Below are 19,851 nucleotides of genomic sequence, written 5' to 3'. Positions count from 1 at the left end.
ACCCTTCTGAGACCTAAAATGACAAATGGGACACCCTGCAGTCTCATGGACTTAACGGGCACGCACACGCAGCGGCCATTGTAAGTCCACAAGACCGAAAGTGCACATGAAGTGTGCCATTTGGGACAGGGCCTAACTATTCCCTCTTTCGCCGTAATTAGCTGACCGCCTTTCAAAATAAAGCCCCATTGCTCCCTATTACCAGCTCACAGAGCTGAATGAAAAGAGAAAAGAGTAAAAGTAGCAGTAGATGTAAATGAAGAGTGACGATAAACATAGAAAGAAAGGGACACATGGCCAAAGGAGATGATCAAAAGCAGATGAACTACCAAGCTAAAGGCTAATGCTAACAGTCAATAGTTCTGCAGGTTAAAAAAAACGGACCCCATTTTCTTTCTAAATAAAATAATTGTCTTTGAGGTCATTCACTTGAGAATTGAACAAATGTTTGCCTTTTCATAAACAACAAGTTTCTCCAACTCTGAATTAACTTTTCTTTTGTTCTGATGTAATTAAAGCCATGAGGGTGGTAGAAAAAATATTGAATGTCATAAGCTAGCATGCTTTGCTTTTTACATTCAGATCAAATAATTCACAGTTAATGTGGCACAGTTTGACACAGCAATGCTCACCTGACATTGTCGTGTTTCTGAATGTAGATCTTGTGAAACATCATGTCTTCTTTTTTTGCATTTATGTCAGCCTTCATTTCCATGGCAACATGCCTTGGCAAAACAGACAACAACAGGCGTTCCTGTAAATTGTAGGGAGGAGAGAAGAGGGGGAATTTGTGTGTGTGAGAGAGAGAAAGAAAGATTACTGTGCAGTTCTTCTCACTGAAGATCAACCATCCTTTCTTTATGTAGTTGCTCATTGCATGTAAAACCTCTGCAACCCAGTCTATACAGGTGCAGGTTATATAATTAGAATATCAACAAAATATTTATTTACTTCACTAATTCCATTCCAAAAGTCAAACTTGTATATTATATTCATTCATTATACACATACTGATATATTTCAAATGTTTATTTATTTAAATGTTGATGATTATAACTGACAACTAAGGAAAATCCCACATTCAGTATCACAGAAAATTTGAATATTATGAAATATTTCAATATTGAAGACACCTGGTGCCACACTCTAATCAGCCAGTTAACTCAAAACACCTGCAAAGGCCTTTAAATGATCTCTCAGTCTAGTTCTGTAGCCTACACTATCATGGGGAAACTGCTGACTTGACAGTTGTCCAAAATACGACCATTGACACCTTGCACAAGGAGGGCAAGACACAAAATGTCATTGCAAAAGATCAATGTTCACAGAGCTCGGTGTCCAAGCACATTAATAGAGAGGCGAAGAGAAGGAAAAGAAGTGTTAGAAAAAAGTGTACAAGTGTACATGGGTTTCAGCTGTCGCATTCCTTGTATTGGTTTTAAGTAATATTCTTATTTTCTGAGATACTGAATTTGGGATTTTCTTTAGTGGTCAGTTACAATCATCAAAATTAAAATATATCAGTCTGTGTGTAATGAATGAATACAATATACAAGTTTCACTTTTTCAACTTTTTGATGATTATTATATGACCAGCACCTGTATATATACTGGTGGCTGGTCCACTGCCTTTTATTATTCTATTTATATCTACGAAACTTACAAAAATATGAAACTTACGAAAATAGCGTTTTTGTAACTGGCACGACAATGACGTAAGTTGAATATGCGGTCTGGTGGAAGCTAGATATTTTACTTTATAAAGTTGTAAATATGGATATTTTTGTTACACAAACCCACCGATTCACTTCAGAACTTTATTAACCTCTGGAGCCATGTGGAGCACTTTTATAATGGATGAATGCACTTTTATGGGCATAAAGTTTTGGGCTCCCATTCAGTGCCATTATAATGCGTGGATTAACCAGAAAATGTTTTAATGTATCTCTGATTGTATTCATCTGAAAGAAGAATGTTATATACACCTAGGATGGCTTGAGTGTGAATTATGGGATACTTTTCATTTTTGGGTGAACTATCCCTTTAAGAGCCATGTGATAACAGACCTGCTGCTGATTCTCTCTTTGCAGGTGCAGTCGGGCCTGGATGTAGCCTCGCGTCTCCTGAAAGGCTTGTCTCTGAGAGACCTCAGCTGGGTAGTGGGTGCAGATCCCAATGATGTTGGTGCACAGGAAGATCAGCACGTTTGCACTCAACTGAGGAGAGGAAAAAAAGACTCATTCAATGTCTCTCTAGTGATCAGTTAAACTTTAGTTTCAACAAAACCAGCTTTAGATCAGCACTCTGTAGCCCTGGGACATCTATCGTTCTCTGGGGCTTTACTCTACTGTAGTATGGGAAAAAAGCCAACCTCTGACCCAGAGAGGCTACTTCCTGTAGAGAAGTTTACACTAGGGGAGCCAGAACGGAGCTAAAAATGGAGCCTGAAGCAGAGCCAACACTGTTACTTCCTTTGGGTAAACGAAGAGAGGGGGTAATGGGAGAGTGATGGGTTACTCCAGGTCACATGGTTCACACCATTACACTCTGCTAAAAGCATTGCAGGATCATTATTAACCACTTGTTGGCCTATCAATATATGCTAAATAATTACTTCCGTGTCACACCAGAGGACACACGTGGCTGTGGGTAAGCGTAAGTCTTTAAAAAGTCAAATTGATATTGCCACTGCAGATTCCATCCAGTTCAGATTTTGTATTGTAGGGGATACTGGCCAAAATATATTTGAGCCATTTATAAAAAAAAAAAAAAAAAAAAAAACATATATATATATATATATATATATATATATATATATATATATATATATATATATATATATATATATATATATATATATATATATATAGTGGCCAGCATTATATGGTTTAAATAAAATATATTAAAATATCTATGCTGTGATACCAGAAACCTAAAAAAATAAATACAAATAATAATAATTAAAAAAGATATCTGTCATGATAATAATGGTATGTTGATAACGATAAAGATGTAAAGTTGTTCTGAATATTAATGAATAGCAGAGTACACAACTATAACGCTATCGGCACAGAGAAATGATGTCATTGGGATCGCTTTCCGAACCATTTTTTCCAGCTGATGAATGAAAACACACTGACAACCAATCAGAATCCCTCCTGCTTTAAAGAGCTCAAGCATTCAAAGCGGCAGACAACAAAACTGCAGCATGCTTATAATAAACCGAACGATATTGTGCATTGGTGTGGATTCTGCCCAGTTATCATTTTCTTTATAGTTATTGTTCTTGGATGAGCCGTAGCTCTGTTTTTTGCAGCATGGACACAGTCAGCGGTCAATCGACACTAAATTAAGAGCTGTTAATGGTGGAAAAGCAATCAGCCGATATTATACCCTTCTTCCACTGTCATCCACTAAGCAATGCGCAGACCAAGCATGACCATTTGATATTAAGAGTAAGCAATAAACTTAAATAATTTCTCAGTGCCACTTTACTGTGTCAAACAGGCAGGTTTATAGTAGCCATATCATTCTAATAGCCTCTTATAACTAACTGGATAGTTTATGTCTGTGCGGTTTAGAAAACTACAGAGGATTTATCTGAAATGATAGCAGAGACAATGTTGTACTATATGCTGCTATACAAAAGATAAAACAATGGATTTTACAAACAATGGTTTGCTCCAGCACACAGTATACGAAATGAGAAACCAAAGGGACAGGCAAGAGGTGAAGCTGTAGAGCGTTGTGTGTGTGTGTGTGTGTGTGTGTGTGTGTGTGTGTGTGTGTGGCCTGGTAAACTACGTTACGGGGACAAAATGTCCCCACAATGATTGCAATATCCAAAATACTTGTCCTTGTGGGGACATTTTTGGTCCCCATGAGGAAAACATCTTATAAATCATACTAAGTGATGTTTTTTGAGAAAGTAAAAATGCAGAATGTTTCCTGTGATGGGTAGGTTTAGGGGCAGTGGCAGTGTAGGGGGATAGAAAATACGGTTTGTACCGTATAAAAACCATTACGGCTATGGAGAGTCCCTGTAAAACACAACGTGTGTGTGTGTGTGTGAGAGAGAGACAGAGCCTGCTGGCCACACTGACATTAGGCAGATGGCTGTGAGCTCTGTTTACATTAGAGTTTCTGTTCAAGCAAAACCAGGCCTGGTTGTGTGTGTGTGTGTGTGTGTGTGTGTGTGTGTGTGTGTGTGTGTGTGTGTGTGTGTGTGTGTGTGTGTGTGTGTGTGTGTGTGTGTGTGTGTGTGTGTGTGTGTGTGTGTGTGTGTGCGTGTGTGTGTGTGTGTGTGTGTGGACACACAAATGGACACTTTTAGTGCATCAACAATAGACATCAACAATTGCGCTATATCCAAGCTGTCAGTCTAACATGTTAATTTAATAGAATTTATTACAGAATATTAGTTAAAAACTGAACACTTTTAATCATGAAAAATGTATTTTAACAAATGTATGCTTTTAATCATGCCCTCTGACTTGTACATACCAATTTAGCCTTGAAATAACATCGAAATGTTAAGAACGTTTTGCCGTCCACATAAAATGTGTTCTTGTGCTCAAATATATTGAGACATTAAGACTAAAGGGTTGGGATACATTTTGAAATAATTTTAACTACTTTTAAAGTGGTGATTAGGGTTTATTATGATTTCAGTTTTTTTTTAAACTTTATTTAGCATGTAATGTTGCTGTTTGAGCATACACAATATCTGCAAAGTTACAACGCTCAAAGTTCAAAGCAAAAGGAAATATTTATTTTTAAAGAAATCACTTTTTTACGACTACAACAAACAGCTGGTAGGGACTACAACAAGCTTCTTCATGTGTTAGTGACATCCCTAACCCTTACATTTAAACCCTAAGCCCTGCCCATGGGAACACGCAACAAGGCCATGTTGAGAAGAGGAAGAGTTGTTGTGGTAAAGCACATTTGGGAGACTGCTCAAGCTGTCGCATCCGTTTTTCACATTTATTGCAATATAGTACGTAACACAAATCCAATAGCATGTCATAAGAGCACGATGACAACATGAGTTATAACCGTAATTAAACTAAACTACACCTTCTATCTTATCTGGCTCTGAGCATCTTACATCAGTTCTCACATGAGCGATTTATAGATTATCATGACAGAATATGCTAATCAATGACTTAAAGACAGTAACTCCTCATCTGCTACATAAATGAATCAACTAGGCATTCAGAAACATCCTGTCTCATTCTACATGTTGTCAATTCTTCTTGAGTCTCTCCATCATTGTCCACAACTTCATTTTGAACATAAAAGGCTGAACAGTTTCCTACATTTTCAATGAATGTCTGCATGAGGTAATTGGAGCTGCTAACACGAGCTCTTGGAGCTTAAAGGGGGGGTGAAATGCTGTTTCATGCATACTAGCTTTTTACACTGTTAAAGACTTGGATTCCCATCCTAAACATAGACAAAGATTCAAACACTAATGTTGGACGTTTGATGGAGTATTTCTGTATCAAAAATACTCCTTCCGGTTTCTCACAAGTTTCGGAGAGTTTTTTTCGAGTATGGGTCGGTTTGACGTTAATAAGAACGGAAGGTCCTTGTATGGGCCGTACGGGCTCTTCTCCCGGTAGGGTGCGCGCGCGTGTGACTAGAGCGAGAGAGCAAATGCACGCCCCATAAACACTCGCTCAGGTGCAGATCCAGTCGTCCGTGAACACTTCTGTCACGCCGCGCTCCACTTTATTCCTATGGGGGACATCAAACGACTTCAACGCTTCAGCACAGCATTCCGGGAAGGCAGCGCTGCATTTGAACCGATTTGAACGCAGTAATGACGGGAAGCTTCACAACATCGCTTCAGTCGCATCGCAAAGTGGATTTCCACGGTCACTGCTGTCACAGGACTTCAACAAATCATACCAAAGAAGTGTGTTTTTGACGGAGCGGTCCCAGCGATAAAGGTTCGGTCCTGCTTTGGAAGCAGCCGGTGAGTAAAACTGCTTCAAATGTCTCTGCTGTCGGCTACCGTCGCGTGAGTAAACATCAGTAAACGACACGATCGCGTGCTTCGTCATTCAAATGCGCTAACGGACTCCATTGTTGTTCTGTGTATAACGTTACACTAGTGACGTGCAAAACCGTTTTGCTTGCTACTGCTAAGGTTTAGTCGCATACAGTAGTCCATAAACCGAATCATGTCCTCATAAACTGCGAGTAAAGACACACAAATGTTGACAGGCCACTAAATACAGTACATATCACAGAGACGGACGTCCTGCTGTTGCTGTTTCTCCTGTTCAATTTATTTCAGCCTCCGAATGATTCTGGATCATTATCTGTATTAGCTGAGATAGCGATGGGTTTCTCAACGCTTGAGGACGTCACCGCTTTGCGCGCACTCGTCATTCTTTAGCTCCGCCCACACGATACGCCTCCAGGCGCTCGGTTTTTTACGGAAAGACTCGGTACAGCCTATATTTCTTTTATAAATATAATAAAACGAAAGACTTTTTGGAGATATGAAGGATGCATTACTACTCGATAGGTACTCAAGATTGACTTGAGATTGACTGAAACTGAGTGTTTCAACCCCCCTTTAATTTGCATTTAAAGGTGAAAAAAAGCAAAAACTTTGCTCACCCTCAAAGTGACAATTTTAACATGCTATAAAAAATTACCTGTGGGATATTTTGAGTTGAAACTTCACATACTCAGTCTGAGGACATAAGAGATGTATATCTTGTAAAAAGGGGCATTATAGGACCTTAATTTGGATTTAAGTATTTAAGTATTTAATTTGACAAAGGATCTTAAAATAGGTGCAATTTGCCAAGAACAGAAAGACATGACATATTCGCCTTGTACTGTTCATAATGTTCCTCAAACCATTCCTGAGCAATTTGCGCCGAGTGACATGGTGTATTATCCTGCTGAAAGAGGGCCCTTCCCCCAGGGAACACCAGTGTCATGAATGGTTTTACCTGGTCTGCAACAATGTTTAGGTTGGTGGCACATGTCAAATTCACATCCACATGATTGGCTGGACCCATTGTTTCCCAGCGCATCACACTCCTTCCACTGGCTTGTCATCGTCCTACAGTACATCCTAGTGTATCACTTCCCCAGGTAAATGGCGCACACCAAAGAAAACAGGACGCATTGGACCAGGCAACCTTCTTCCCATTGTAGGCACTTTATCTTTTATCAGTTAGACCATAAAATAATGATTATTACATTATTTTTATGTTTTAACATGAAAATAGTTGCTTTAATTATTTTTTTTAAATAATATTATTAATATTATTGAAGAATTTCAATATTAGTGCACCTCTATACTGATTTCTTATAATTTCTCTTTACTTATGTCACCAAAATTATTATCTAAATAATAATAAATTATAAACAATATAACATAATTATAAATAATAATGTATATGTATATTGTATAATGTATGATGTAATAATTTCTCTTTATAATCAGCAGATCTTAATTAATTTGATTACATTTTAAAATCGATTAGCAGTTCTAATCTAATCATGTTTGTTTGACAAAAATGACAACTTCCAAACATTCGCCTTCATGTGACTGAATATTTGCTTGCACTCAAGAAATGGTTATGATCGGTGTGTGTTGTCAGCTGTGTGTGTGTATATCACAGGCAGGTCCTAATTGCTCGCTCTTCACCAGAGGGCGAGGTCAGTGGGTTTACACACACGCACACACTTGGCCGTTCTGTTTGCGCAACTTGACACCTCTCTCCTTCACGCTAAAGATTTATATGCATCACATTTATAACCATCACAAGCGCTGGGAGACACACACACACACAGAGAGAGAGAGAGAGAGAGAGACACCTTCACCTCTTTACGCTCTGTCAATCTTCCCCTTTGTTTCTTTTTCTTAGCCTTTTACTCACAAATCATCAAAAATATATATTTTCCTGACTCCCTCGCAGCACACACTAGCTTCAAAGTGACATATTTGCTGACACTGAGAACATCTCTTTCCTTAAAATATGTCTAGATAGCCATCTTGTGTCTTGCCAAATTTTTCTAGTAAAAGTCAACAAGCGACATGTAGAAACCTTCATAAAACTACAGCTCAATTCAAATGTCCACTGCAGTCTTTTTATTACTCAGACTGGTGAGACAAAGAACATTTAAGGAATCCGGGCGTAATATCCATGAACAGCATCTGCAGCATGATGTCGGTTACCAAGGAATGTAATATAAGAGCTAAAAAAAAAAAAAAGTTTACAGTTATGCTAACAGTGGAAGAATATGGGACAACACATCGAAAGCAAAAGCGTGCAGCTTGTATTGTTCAGTACAAGTTTTTTATTTATTTGTCCTATCAAGCTATGAAGAAAAGATTATCATAATATTCCATTTCATGCCGACTTGAGGGTTGTTTTTTCTGTGTCAGGCAATTTCAAGACACAAACCAGGCAGATCCCAGAAAAATCAGGTGCATAAAAGTATGATTTTGCTTATAGCGCATGTCTACTTTTACTTCTGTTCATCTGTCAATTCACCGCTTCCAGGTATTTGTGATGTTTTTCAGATCATTTGTGTTTGTAGGCCCATTCATCCTCTTTTGTGCTGGTCTGTGTTTATCTACCTGTGGCTGCTCCAGATATTACATAAAGCCATTATGATCATTGGAGATTATGTCTGGCCGCTGTGATGCCGCTAAAGGGGGTGGGGTGGGACAATACGCCTCGCTTCTGCAATGAAACCTGTGGAAACATGAAACTACTGGGCTTTGACAAATAGTCCATTCCCACATGTAGAAAACTGTCGCCTTGAAAATCTGGATGGGATTTATGAGGATGAAGTAAGAGGGACGGAAATAGATAGTGAGAGAACAGTGGGACAGTGATTGAAACATGTTCCATGATGACAACCTTAAAAGACAGATGGTGTTTAAAAAGGTACAGTACCGCTCTTATATGATGAATGACTTAGTCTGAACAAGCGCTTAATGTGGCATTAGGTCAATTTACATGAGCATCATCAAAAAAGATGATCGGTCGACATCTACTTATTTGCTATACAGTTTGCGGGACCTTTGGTGTTACAAATACTAGTAAAGTAAAGTGAATTACTTGACACTACATAAAAACCCTTGTTAGACCATCAGAATTCCCACAAATGTTGTCCCAGTAAGTCCAACAGTTAGAAAATAGCATGAATAATTATGCAGTTACTGCTATTATTAATATTATTATTTTATTTTTTTACTTTTGTGTAGTAAAAATTATATGTTGGGTTTACCTATTTTTTTTTATGTCAACATAACCCAGTTATGTGGAATCTGTTGCAGTCCCAGTAAGTCCAACAGTTAGAAAATAGCATGAATAATTATGCAGTTACTGCTATTATTAATATTATTATTTTATTTTTTTACTTTTGTGTAGTAAAAATTATATGTTGGGTTTACCTATTTTTTTTTATGACAACAGATTCCACGTAACTGGGTTATGTTGAATTTAATTAACATTGTTTATTTTAGTAAATATATATATTTTAACGTAAGGTTAATTAAATGCTATTTAGTTGAATCAGGTAACCATTCTTAATTTTGTCCAAAATGATTAAATACAATTAATCTAAAATTAATATCAAACAAAAAACATATCAAATCCAGTCTAAATACAAAATTACAAATGTTATCTAACAAGAAAATCTTTTACAAAATCTTAGAAGACATTTTGTTCCATCCATCGCCTGGCCAAAATATTAGTTTTTTACCTAGCAGGTCCTCACCCTGAGCACATGCTTTACACTTCACCACAATGGTAACCTCTAAAAACAGTACACTGACATAACACAAACCTTTAAATACCAACATAACAGAACATTAAACATTAAAAAGTCTCCTTTTTTCCATCTTGTTAAAAATGCATAAAATAGCACTTTATTTAAACATTTACTCTCCGAATTCAGCCCTTTTGCAAAGCATGATGGGAAGTGAATGTCCTGTTTGATTGGATTACTTGATTGAAACATGTTATTTGAAAATAAAAACATCAAGTTATGTCAAAGAGTAACGGTTTTAAGTCATTATAACATGAAGCAATTACATTTGAACCAGAAACCTGATATAATGGCGTTAAATCAAGATGAATTGCTTAAATAAAGTAAACAGCATCATACATTTTTTGAGTGTGTCATTATTGTTAGTCATATATAGCACTTTTTCCCAATACAAATGGTTTCAAAGCAGTTTTACAGGAAATCACGATGTTCAATATCAATATCAGTAACAATATCATAATATCGCCATGCCTTATAGTCATATGTAGCAGTTTATATAATACAGTTTAGATTTCGCAACATTACAAGCAATTTGTATTTGCTGTATAGTAGCCTGCACATCGCCCATGTGAATGTACTGTATGTATGGGGATAAACTTGGGTATACATTTATATCCAATTTTAGATTAAGAACAGGGCAATAATATAGTTACATTGTGTGTCAAAATATAAAATTGTGCTGAAGAGATTTGCTATATATTGTAAAATGCTTTATTTAGTCATTTTGTATGGAAATTAAAGTGTTATATTTCTTTCACGTTTTTTCACCTGGGATGGGTTTGTTGGTTTGTCTTTTAATAATAATAAAAAAGTTACATTTTGGCCATTTCACACACTAAAAGTGCAAACATAAAAGAAAAGGCAAATTCATATAAAGTAGAAGGCACAATTCAAACAAACAGGCTGTGCTGCTATTCTGGATCTCAGAATATCAGGACTTTGTCTGGCTATCACCAGACCAAGCTCAATTTAAGATTGAACACTGAGAGTCAGTCTGCTCTGTATTTTCTACTGAACAAGAGGCGTGATCAACGGGCATTATTCAAATAACTCTGTACGCAGTTAGATAGCCCATCAACCAATCAGAGCACAAGAGGCGTGATCAACGGGCATTATTCAAATAACTCTGTACGCAGTTAGATAGTCCATCAACCAATCAGAGCACAAGAGGCGTGATCAACGGGCAACGACCCAGCGCTTCTCTATCCGTCATCATGTTAAACCCTCCAATAGCGCGTCAGGTGGATAAACCAGTCTGTGATTGGTTCCCGCAAAAGTGTAACAGAAGCAGTAGAAATGAATGTACAGGTTTCCAGAGCTGCAGAGAGAAATCAAATCACCGGCAGATCAGGCTGGGTTTACCCAGTCTAATCACGACTTAATTCAGACATAAATACAACAAGATGAAACAAATGTGATGTTTATCTAAAGTCATTTTTTGCTTATTTGTATGGCTGAATTGGATCAACAAAAGTCAGCAGCAAAGACATTGGTTAATAAAGTGAGATTAAATACATAAAGTATATTTTTGTTATTTAACATTGCATTTTTGCAGGTTTGTGTAATTTTCTGTATTTAAAATATTTATTCATTTTAAGGTATACTGAATCTGTTTTTTTGCAAGTGAAATGAGTAAATCCATGCTCACATTTAAGGGTCCTGTCATACACCTGGTGCAATGTGGCGCCAGGCAAGTGTTTTTTTTTTTTTTTGCTAGTTTAATTCTGACGTAGGTTTCTTTTCTTTTTTTAAATAGCAAATGCACTCATCGCCATTTGTGCACCAATGGGCGTGCTGGTCTGAAAACCAGGTGTGTTCAGGCGCATTGTTGGCACGTGGGCTACTGAAAATGTAGTATTTTTTTGGTTATTTAAAGGGCAAGATAGTAATGTGCACCTATAGGCGGGTGCACAACGTGCGTACACTCTGATTGTTACACACAAAGGGATGTGCAGCACATAAACATGCCAAATATTAAAAATAAAATGATTTAGGACATTACAAGGTGAAATATTATTATTGTGTTCATAATGATAAAAATGCCTACATGCCATGATCATTGCATGTATCATCTGCAGTAATGACGAATTATATTGGCTACTTATTTAACCCATTTTTAAACTGACTCGTCAGGTTGAGGGTGTCTACTAAATTCCACCATGTAAATAGTGAATTCACCATGGTGGCTTTTAAAGGGAATGGAAGATGAGACCCTGATTGGTTAATTGCATGTTACACCCAAAAAACACCCATGCCTCATTAAGAGACGAGGGGCTACCCTATTAGACCATGTTTCCTGACATTAAACTAGCAAAAGTAGATTCGGACATGCCCTAAGTGCTCTTGCGCCGTCTAGCCTACTTTAGACCATGTGCTTCAATTGTTGAAATAGAGACCTTATTGTCTAGAACACTGTCAGAAAAAAGGAACAAAAACTACAATAACATGACAAAATATTTAGTCTAAAACTACTTCTGATTTCTCTCAACATTCGGACAGGAGAGCTGTCAGTCAATAAATTGAAAAACAAAGTAACTTGCACTAATTTTAAAAAAAGTAACAGATATTTTTTTGTGAATTTAAAAGTAATCTGTTACTTTATTAGTTCTTTCAAAAAGTAATCTGATTACATGTCTTGTAATGTGTTCCCCAATCACTGATAGTGCTGAGATTCTGTATATGTACAAGCAAACAAAATGTAGGTAAATATAGTAAAAAATAATAATAGCAATGATAATCTGAATGCATCAGGTCTGGTCAAATTTGTAAGGTTTTTTCAACAATTCCTTTTTTACAGTGTACTGATGTGGGCAACACACCGTTTTTTAACCAAGCTAGTGTCTGTGTCCACATGAACTTTAATCTTCTACACACAAGAGGTTAGTGACTATGTGCTACCTCAGTGGCATAGCAGTCGAGCAGCAAGAATATTTAACACTGAGCTAATGCCTTCGAGACCCTCTGCTGCATTAATTCAACCTTTAAAGCTGGCCGAGGGATACTGTCTAAGTAACCCAACTTTTCCTATAAACTGCAAAACTGATCTTTTAATAAGCAGGAGAGTGCAGAAGTGTCATCAAGCAAGCTTGCAGTGCTCCTGTAAAGGCGTGAGGATGGCAAGCTGTCCACAAGCCATCACGACTTTGACTTTCTTTCAGCGACTCTAGCCCAAATTCCACAATGTCCTTCCAAAGGCTCACATGACCAGAGAGCCCATCGTCCAGTTGCATATGAACTAGTACCAGCCCACAGTCCATTCAGAGACCACAGGATGAGTAATGCAAACAAAAACATCAAGCACTTGGCAAAATCTCAAGCTCTGATTGGCAGGTTTATACTCATTTTTAAAGGGATACTATTGTGGATTCACTCATTTCAGATTTACCTGCCACTAAACATAAAAGGAAAACAAATTGTGGCTGGTCACTGTACATGCTGGTCAGATGGCCTCTTCCTGTTTATGTGGGCAGTTCTTGGCGAAGAAAAAACTGCAAAATGATAATAAAAAAAATTATAAAGCAAGAATTCAATGGAAATGCAATTTGCTAAATGGCAATGGCTCACTGTTTTCATCAGAGTATCAGTGTCACAGATAACAAGATAATAGGCTCCCCTCAACCGAGAAATGTGTTCAAACCAACAATCTTAAATCTCAATCATCTCCAAATTGCGCCAGTCATGCACAGTCTAATGCTATTCTTCTGTCATCATACAAAATACATGCTTCATGAATTCATAGGGCCTAATGTAGAGAGTCAGATTAACCCAAAGGACATGGGTTCGAGAATCAGTACTGGCAGGTAATGTGGGAGTAAATGAACAGCGCTCTCTTCCACTCTCATTAAACACAACTTTAATTCTCATAACTCTTGAGATTGACTACATGTCACTTTCATCTGAAATTTGATTTGCAGGAGTGAGTGATGCCATGATCTGAGCACATAAGGGCCAGTGACATGATTCTTAATTTGTGTCTGGATCTATTGATTTATTCAAAAATGCATCAAACATGCGATTAGTACATACAGAATACACCTCTATGACATTTTTTTTATTTCAGATTTTTTTTTTATTAACATACGTTTATTCGCCAAATCTAAGTCAAGTGATGCATGCAGAAAAAAAACTAAACATAAAACAGTTAATTATATCAGAGAGGAACCTTGTAGACCCTAATGTATCAACAAGATCATTTGAACTATTCATGACAAGGAATTTATGAATTATTAATAAATTAATAATTTATTAATTTATTAAAATCAGATTGTAAAATGTCATGTGATGCAACTTCCCAAAATCTTTAAAAATGATAAATTACATTTGTTAATAAAAAGTGCTTTAAAAAACTTAAAAAACTTAAAATAATTATTAGGATGTTAACATTCATATGATTCTTTCTTGTGGCATTTATTGATAATGGTATAAAAGTTATTTCATACCATTATCATAAAATTTTAGATTTATAAAAACTTAAGGGTAGAGTTAGGGACAAGTGTGGTGGTGTGGGTCAGTTTAAGGGTAGAGTTAGGGACAGGTGTGGTGGTGTGGGTCAGTTTAAGGGTAGAGTTAGGGACAGGTGTGGTGGTGTGGGTCAGTTTAAGGGTAGAGTTAGGGACAGGTGTGGTGGTGTGGGTCAGTTTAAGGGTAGAGTTAGGGACAGGTGTGGTGGTGTGGGTCAGTTTAAGGGTAGAGTTAGGGACAGGTGTGGTGGTGTGGGTCAGTTTAAGGGTAGAGTTAGGGACAGGTGTGGTGGTGTGGGTCAGTTTAAGGGTAGAGTTAGGGACAGGTGTGGTGGTGTGGGTCAGTTTAAGGGTAGGGTTAGGGTCAGGTGTGGTAGTGTGGGTCAGTTTAAGGGTACGGTTAGGGACAGGTGTGGTGGTGTGGGTCAGTTTAAGGGTAGAGTTAGGGTTAGGTGTGGTGATGTGGGTCAGTTTAAGGGTAAAGTTAGGGACAAGTGTGGTGGTGTGGGTCAGTTTAAGGGTAGAGTTAGGGACAGGTGTGGTGGTGTGGGTCAGTTTAAGGGTAGAGTTAGGGTCAGGTGTGGTGGTGTGGGTCAGTTTAAGGGTAGAGTTAGGGACAGGTGTGGTGGTGTGGGTCAGTTTAAGGGTAGAGTTAGGGTCAGGTGTGGTGGTGTGGGTCAGTTTAAGGGTAGAGTTAGGGACAGGTGTGGTGGTGTGGGTCAGTTTAAGGGTAAAGTTAGGGACAAGTGTGGTGGTGTGGGTCAGTTTAAGGGTAGAGTTAGGGACAGGTGTGGTGGTGTGGGTCAGTTTAAGGGTAGAGTTAGGGACAGGTGTGGTGGTGTGGGTCAGTTTAAGGGTAGAGTTAGGGACAGGTGTGGAGGTGTGGGTCAGTTTAAGGGTAGGGTTAGGGACAGGTGTGGAGGTGTGGGTCAGTTTAAGGGTAGAGTTAGGGACAGGTGTGGTGGTGTGGGTCAGTTTAAGGGTAGAGGTTAGGGACAGGTGTGGTGGTGTGGGTCAGTTTAAGGGTAGAGTTAGGGTCAGGTGTGGTGGTGTGGGTCAGTTTAAGGGTAGAGTTAGGGACAGGTGTGGTGGTGTGGGTCAGTTTAAGGGTAGAGTTAGGGACAGGTGTGGTGGTGTGGGTCAGTTTAAGGGTAGAGTTAGGGTCAGGTGTGGTGGTGTGGGTCAGTTTAAGGGTAGGGTTAGGGACAGGTGTGGTGGTCTGGGTCAGTTTAAGGGTAGAGTTAGGGACAGGTGTGGTGGTGTGGGTCGGTTTAAGGGTAGAGTTAGGGTCAGGTGTGGTGGTGTGGGTCAGTTTAAGGGTAGAGTTAGGGACAGGTGTGGTGGTGTGGGTCAGTTTAAGGGTAGAGTTAGGGACAGGTGTGGAGGTGTGGGTCAGTTTAAGGGTAGGGTTAGGGACAGGTGTGGAGGTGTGGGTCAGTTTAAGGGTAGAGTTAGGGACAGGTGTGGTGGTGTGGGTCAGTTTAAGGGTAGAGGTTAGGGACAGGTGTGGTGGTGTGGGTCAGTTTAAGGGTAGAGTTAGGGTCAGGTGTGGTGGTGTGGGTCAGTTTAAGGGTAGAGTTAGGGACAGGTGTGGTGGTGTGGGTCGGTTTAAGGGTAGAGTTAGGGTCAGGTGTGGTGGTGTGGGTCGGTTTAAGGGTAGAGTTAGGGTCAGGGGTGGTGGTGTGGGTCAGTTTAAGGGTAGAGTTAGGGACAGGTGTGGTGGTGTGGGTCAGTTTAAGGGTAGAGTTAGGGACAGGTGTGGTGGTGTGGGTCAGTTTAAGGGTAGAGTTAGGGACAGGTGTGGTGGTGTGGGTCAGTTTAAGGGTAGAGTTAGGGTCAGGTGTGGTGGTGTGGGTCAGTTTAAGGGTAGAGTTAGGGACAGGTGTGGTGGTGTGGGTCAGTTTAAGGGTAGAGTTAGGGACAGGTGTGGTGGTGTGGGTCAGTTTAAGGGTAGAGTTAGGGACAGGTGTGGTGGTGTGGGTCAGTTTAAGGGTAGAGTTGGGTTGCTAGGCAACGTGGGGGAGAGGACGCTGGCGTTGTCTGTTCGCCGCTTCTCCACCCACAAATCATGTTAATGTACTATTAGATTTAGATTTTATTTTATTTTCTTATGTTTGTGACTAGTCTTACAGTCAGAGCTACAATTGGGACTGTTGCTGATTGCTGGCAGCCACTGAGAGGACGTCTCTTCGCCGTTTTCCACCGCTTCTCTGATGTTTATGTTTGAATTGCTGCGGTTGGTTCTGGTTTGGAGGACATTTGATGTTGCTCGCCGCGGCTGCTCACTGGTTGTCTCCCTCAGGCTTGAGCTGCATGGTGGCTGAAGTTTGCACCGGGCTAGCGTCATTCGGGCTCTCGTCGTCGGCGTCCGGCATGATGTTGGGATGTTCCGCTTCTCGGCTGCGCCGCTGTTCCGTCCTGCATTGCGGCCGTGGAGCGGCTTGGACTTCTGCGCCGACCCCGGTGTGTCCACAGAAGTGCCCGGAAAAATGTTCTGCCTCCTGCTTGGTGCTGCGGCGATCCCCATCGTTTGAATCGTCATGAGGACCCATCATCTCTGGTCTTCAGCTGTCATGTCTCGACGATGTCATCAGGACACACTGCCGCTGGGAGAAATTTAAAACATGGAGTGGACCACAGTGTGCTGCGGAGCTAACAGAGACTTCCACCATCAGCTGTTTTCTGTTCACCATCAGCTCTGTTTCTGTTCTGTTTTCTGTGTTGGTTGATTGTTTGTAGTATCCATTTTTACTTGTTATTCATTGTTTTGTTTTGGTTTTTTTTTCCCCCCTTTGTTGCACTTTGAGATTCTTCGGAATGAAAAGTGCATTATAAATAAAATCTATTATTATTATTATTATTATTATTATTATTATTATTAGAGTTAGGGTCAGGTGTGGTGGTGTGGGTCAGTTTAAGGGTAGAGTTAGGGACAGGTGTGGAGGTGTGGGTCAGTTTAAGGGTAGAGTTAGGGACAGGTGTGGTGGTGTGGGTCAGTTTAAGGGTAGAGTTAGGGACAGGTGTGGTGGTGTGGGTCAGTTTAAGGTAGGGATGCACCGAATATTCGGCAACCGAAATTATTCGGCCGAAAATAGCCAAAAAAAGCACTTTCGGCATTCGGCCGAATAAGTAAAAAGGCCGAATAATTTTGGCCGAACAATGACGTTTTTAATGACGCGATCAAAAAGTAACCCACGTAGAGTGAGAGCTGCGTGCTTTATGCAGCAAACATGTCAGCAGTGTGGAAGCACTGTTTAGTGCTGAAATTTAGTGCTCATGTCATCGATGAGAAGAGGAACCGACTTTCATGTGAGAAAGCAGAGAAGCTACTTTTCATAAAGAAGAACCTGCCACTTTTCCTGAAGAAGTAGGCTAAGTAGGCTTATGTCTAAGACAGTTATTTATTTGTTGTGGGTTCATCCACATTTTTTGCACTATTCAATGCACATTAGTTGTTGTAGACATACAGAGTTACATTCTTTCAGCAGTCAGTTATAGGCCTAACGTAGGCTATTCAAGAAGGGGGGCTTCTAAGATGGCCAAATAAAAATATATTTTTTATTTTACTAATTATTTATTTTAAGTTATGTTGTGCTTAGTTTGTATAATATCTGCTGGAATGTTAAAAAAATTCAGTGTTAAATAAATATTTTGAAATTGTATTTTTGTTATTTGATTTATTTCTCTGAAAAGCAACACAAAATAGTAAAAAGCAAATTTTTACTATTTAATTATTGTAATGGTAAAAAAAAACTGCCAAATAAATGGAAAAAATGCGAAACACCGCGTTCGGTATTCGGCCTTCGGTCTTCGGCCAAGCATTTCATTATTATTCGGTTTCGGCTTCGGCCAAGAATTTCATTTCGGTGCATCCCTAGTTTAAGGGTAGGGTTAGGGTCAGGTGTGGTGGTGTGGGTCAGTTTAAGGGTAGGGTTAGGGACAGGTGTGGTGGTGTGGGTCAGTTTAAGGGTAGAGTTAGGGACAGGTGTGGTGGTGTGGGTCAGTTTAAGGGTAGAGTTAGGGACAGGTGTGGTGGTGTGGGTCAGTTTAAGGGTAGAGTTAGGGACAGGTGTGGTGGTGTGGGTCAGTTTAAGGGTAGAGTTAGGGAAAGGTGTGGTGGTGTGGGTCAGTTTAATGGTAGAGTTAGGGACAGGTGTGGTGGTGTGGGTCAGTTTAAGGGTAGAGTTAGGGACAGGTGTGGTGGTGTGGGTCAGTTTAAGGGTAGAGTTAGGGACAGGTGTGGTGGTGTGGGTCAGTTTAAGGGTAGAGTTAGGGACAGGTGTGGTGGTGTGGGTCAGTTTAAGGGTAGGGTTAGGGTCAGGTGTGGTGGTGTGGGTCAGTTTAAGGGTAGGGTTAGGGACAGGTGTGGTGGTGTGGGTCAGTTTAAGGGTAGAGTTAGGGACAGGTGTGGTGGTGTGGGTCAGTTTAAGGGTAGAGTTAGGGACAGGTGTGGTGGTGTGGGTCAGTTTAAGGGTAGAGTTAGGGACAGGTGTGGTGGTGTGGGTCAGTTAAAGGGTAGAGTTAGGGACAGGTGTGGTGGTGTGGGTCAGTTTAAGGGTAGAGTTAGGGACAGGTGTGGTGGTGTGGGTCAGTTTAAGGGTAGAGTTAGGGACAGGTGTGGTGGTGTGGGTCAGTTTAAGGGTAGAGTTAGGGTCAGGTGTGGTGGTGTGGGTCAGTTTAAGGGTAGAGTTAGGGACAGGTGTGGTGGTGTGGGTCAGTTAAAGGGTAGAGTTAGGGACAGGTGTGGTGGTGTGGGTCAGTTTAAGGGTAGAGTTAGGGACAGGTGTGGTGGTGTGGGTCAGTTTAAGGGTAGAGTTAGGGTCAGGTGTTGTGGTGTGGGTCAGTTTAAGGGTAGAGTTAGGGACAGGTGTGTGGGTGTGGGTCAGTTTAAGGGTAGAGTTAGGGACAGGTGTGGTGGTGTGGGTCAGTTTAAGAGTAGAGTTAGGGACAGGTGTGGTGGTGTGGGTCAGTTTAAGGGTAGAGTTAGGGACAGGTGTGGTGGTGTGGGTCAGTTTAAGGGCAGAGTTAGGGTCAGGTGTGGTGGTGTGGGTCAGTTTAAGGGTAGGGTTAGGGACAGGTGTGGTGGTGTGGGTCAGTTTAAGGGTAGAGTTAGGGACAGGTGTGGTGGTGTGGGTCAGTTTAAGGGTAGAGTTAGGGACAGGTGTGGTGGTGTGGGTCAGTTTAAGGGTAGGGTTAGGGTCAGGTGTGGTAGTGTGGGTCAGTTTAAGGGTAGAGTTAGGGACAGGTGTGGTGGTGTTGGTCAGTTTAAGGGTAGAGTTAGGGACAGGTGTGGTGGTGTGGGTCAGTTTAAGGGTAGAGTTAGGGACAGGTGTGGTGGTGTGGGTCAGTTTAAGAGTAGAGGTAGGGACAGGTGTGGTGGTGTGGGTCAGTTTAAGGGTAGAGTTAGTGACAGGTGTGGTGGTGTGGGTCAGTTTAAGGGTAGAGTTAGTGACAGGTGTGGTGTGGGTCAGTTTAAGGGTAGAGTTAGGGACAGGTGTGGTGTGGGTCAGTTTAAGGGTAGAGTTAGTGACAGGTGTGGTGTGGGTCAGTTTAAGGGTAGAGTTAGGGACAGGTG

At 40.3% G+C, this 19,851-nt stretch overlaps 1 protein-coding gene across 2 annotated transcripts in view; it reads right to left on the bottom strand.

The window, feature by feature from the left end:
• adcy6a (adenylate cyclase 6a) overlaps positions 1-19,851 on the bottom strand; it is a 103,384-nt gene that overhangs the window by 34,020 nt on the left and 49,513 nt on the right. For both annotated transcript variants that reach the window (XM_067446750.1, XM_067446748.1), the window contains 2 exons: positions 2,067-2,216; positions 633-754 (listed from right to left, as the gene is read on the bottom strand). In XM_067446750.1, coding sequence (XP_067302851.1) covers positions 633-754; positions 2,067-2,216 — 272 coding nt within the window. The remainder of the gene's footprint in view (positions 1-632; positions 755-2,066; positions 2,217-19,851) is intronic.

The sequence above is a fragment of the Pseudorasbora parva genome, chromosome 6, assembly GCF_024679245.1.
Source record: "Pseudorasbora parva isolate DD20220531a chromosome 6, ASM2467924v1, whole genome shotgun sequence".
Taxonomy (NCBI): Eukaryota; Metazoa; Chordata; class Actinopteri; order Cypriniformes; family Gobionidae; genus Pseudorasbora; species Pseudorasbora parva.
Note: the sequence above shows the minus strand (reverse complement) of the source record. Positions and strands in the feature narration are given on the sequence as shown.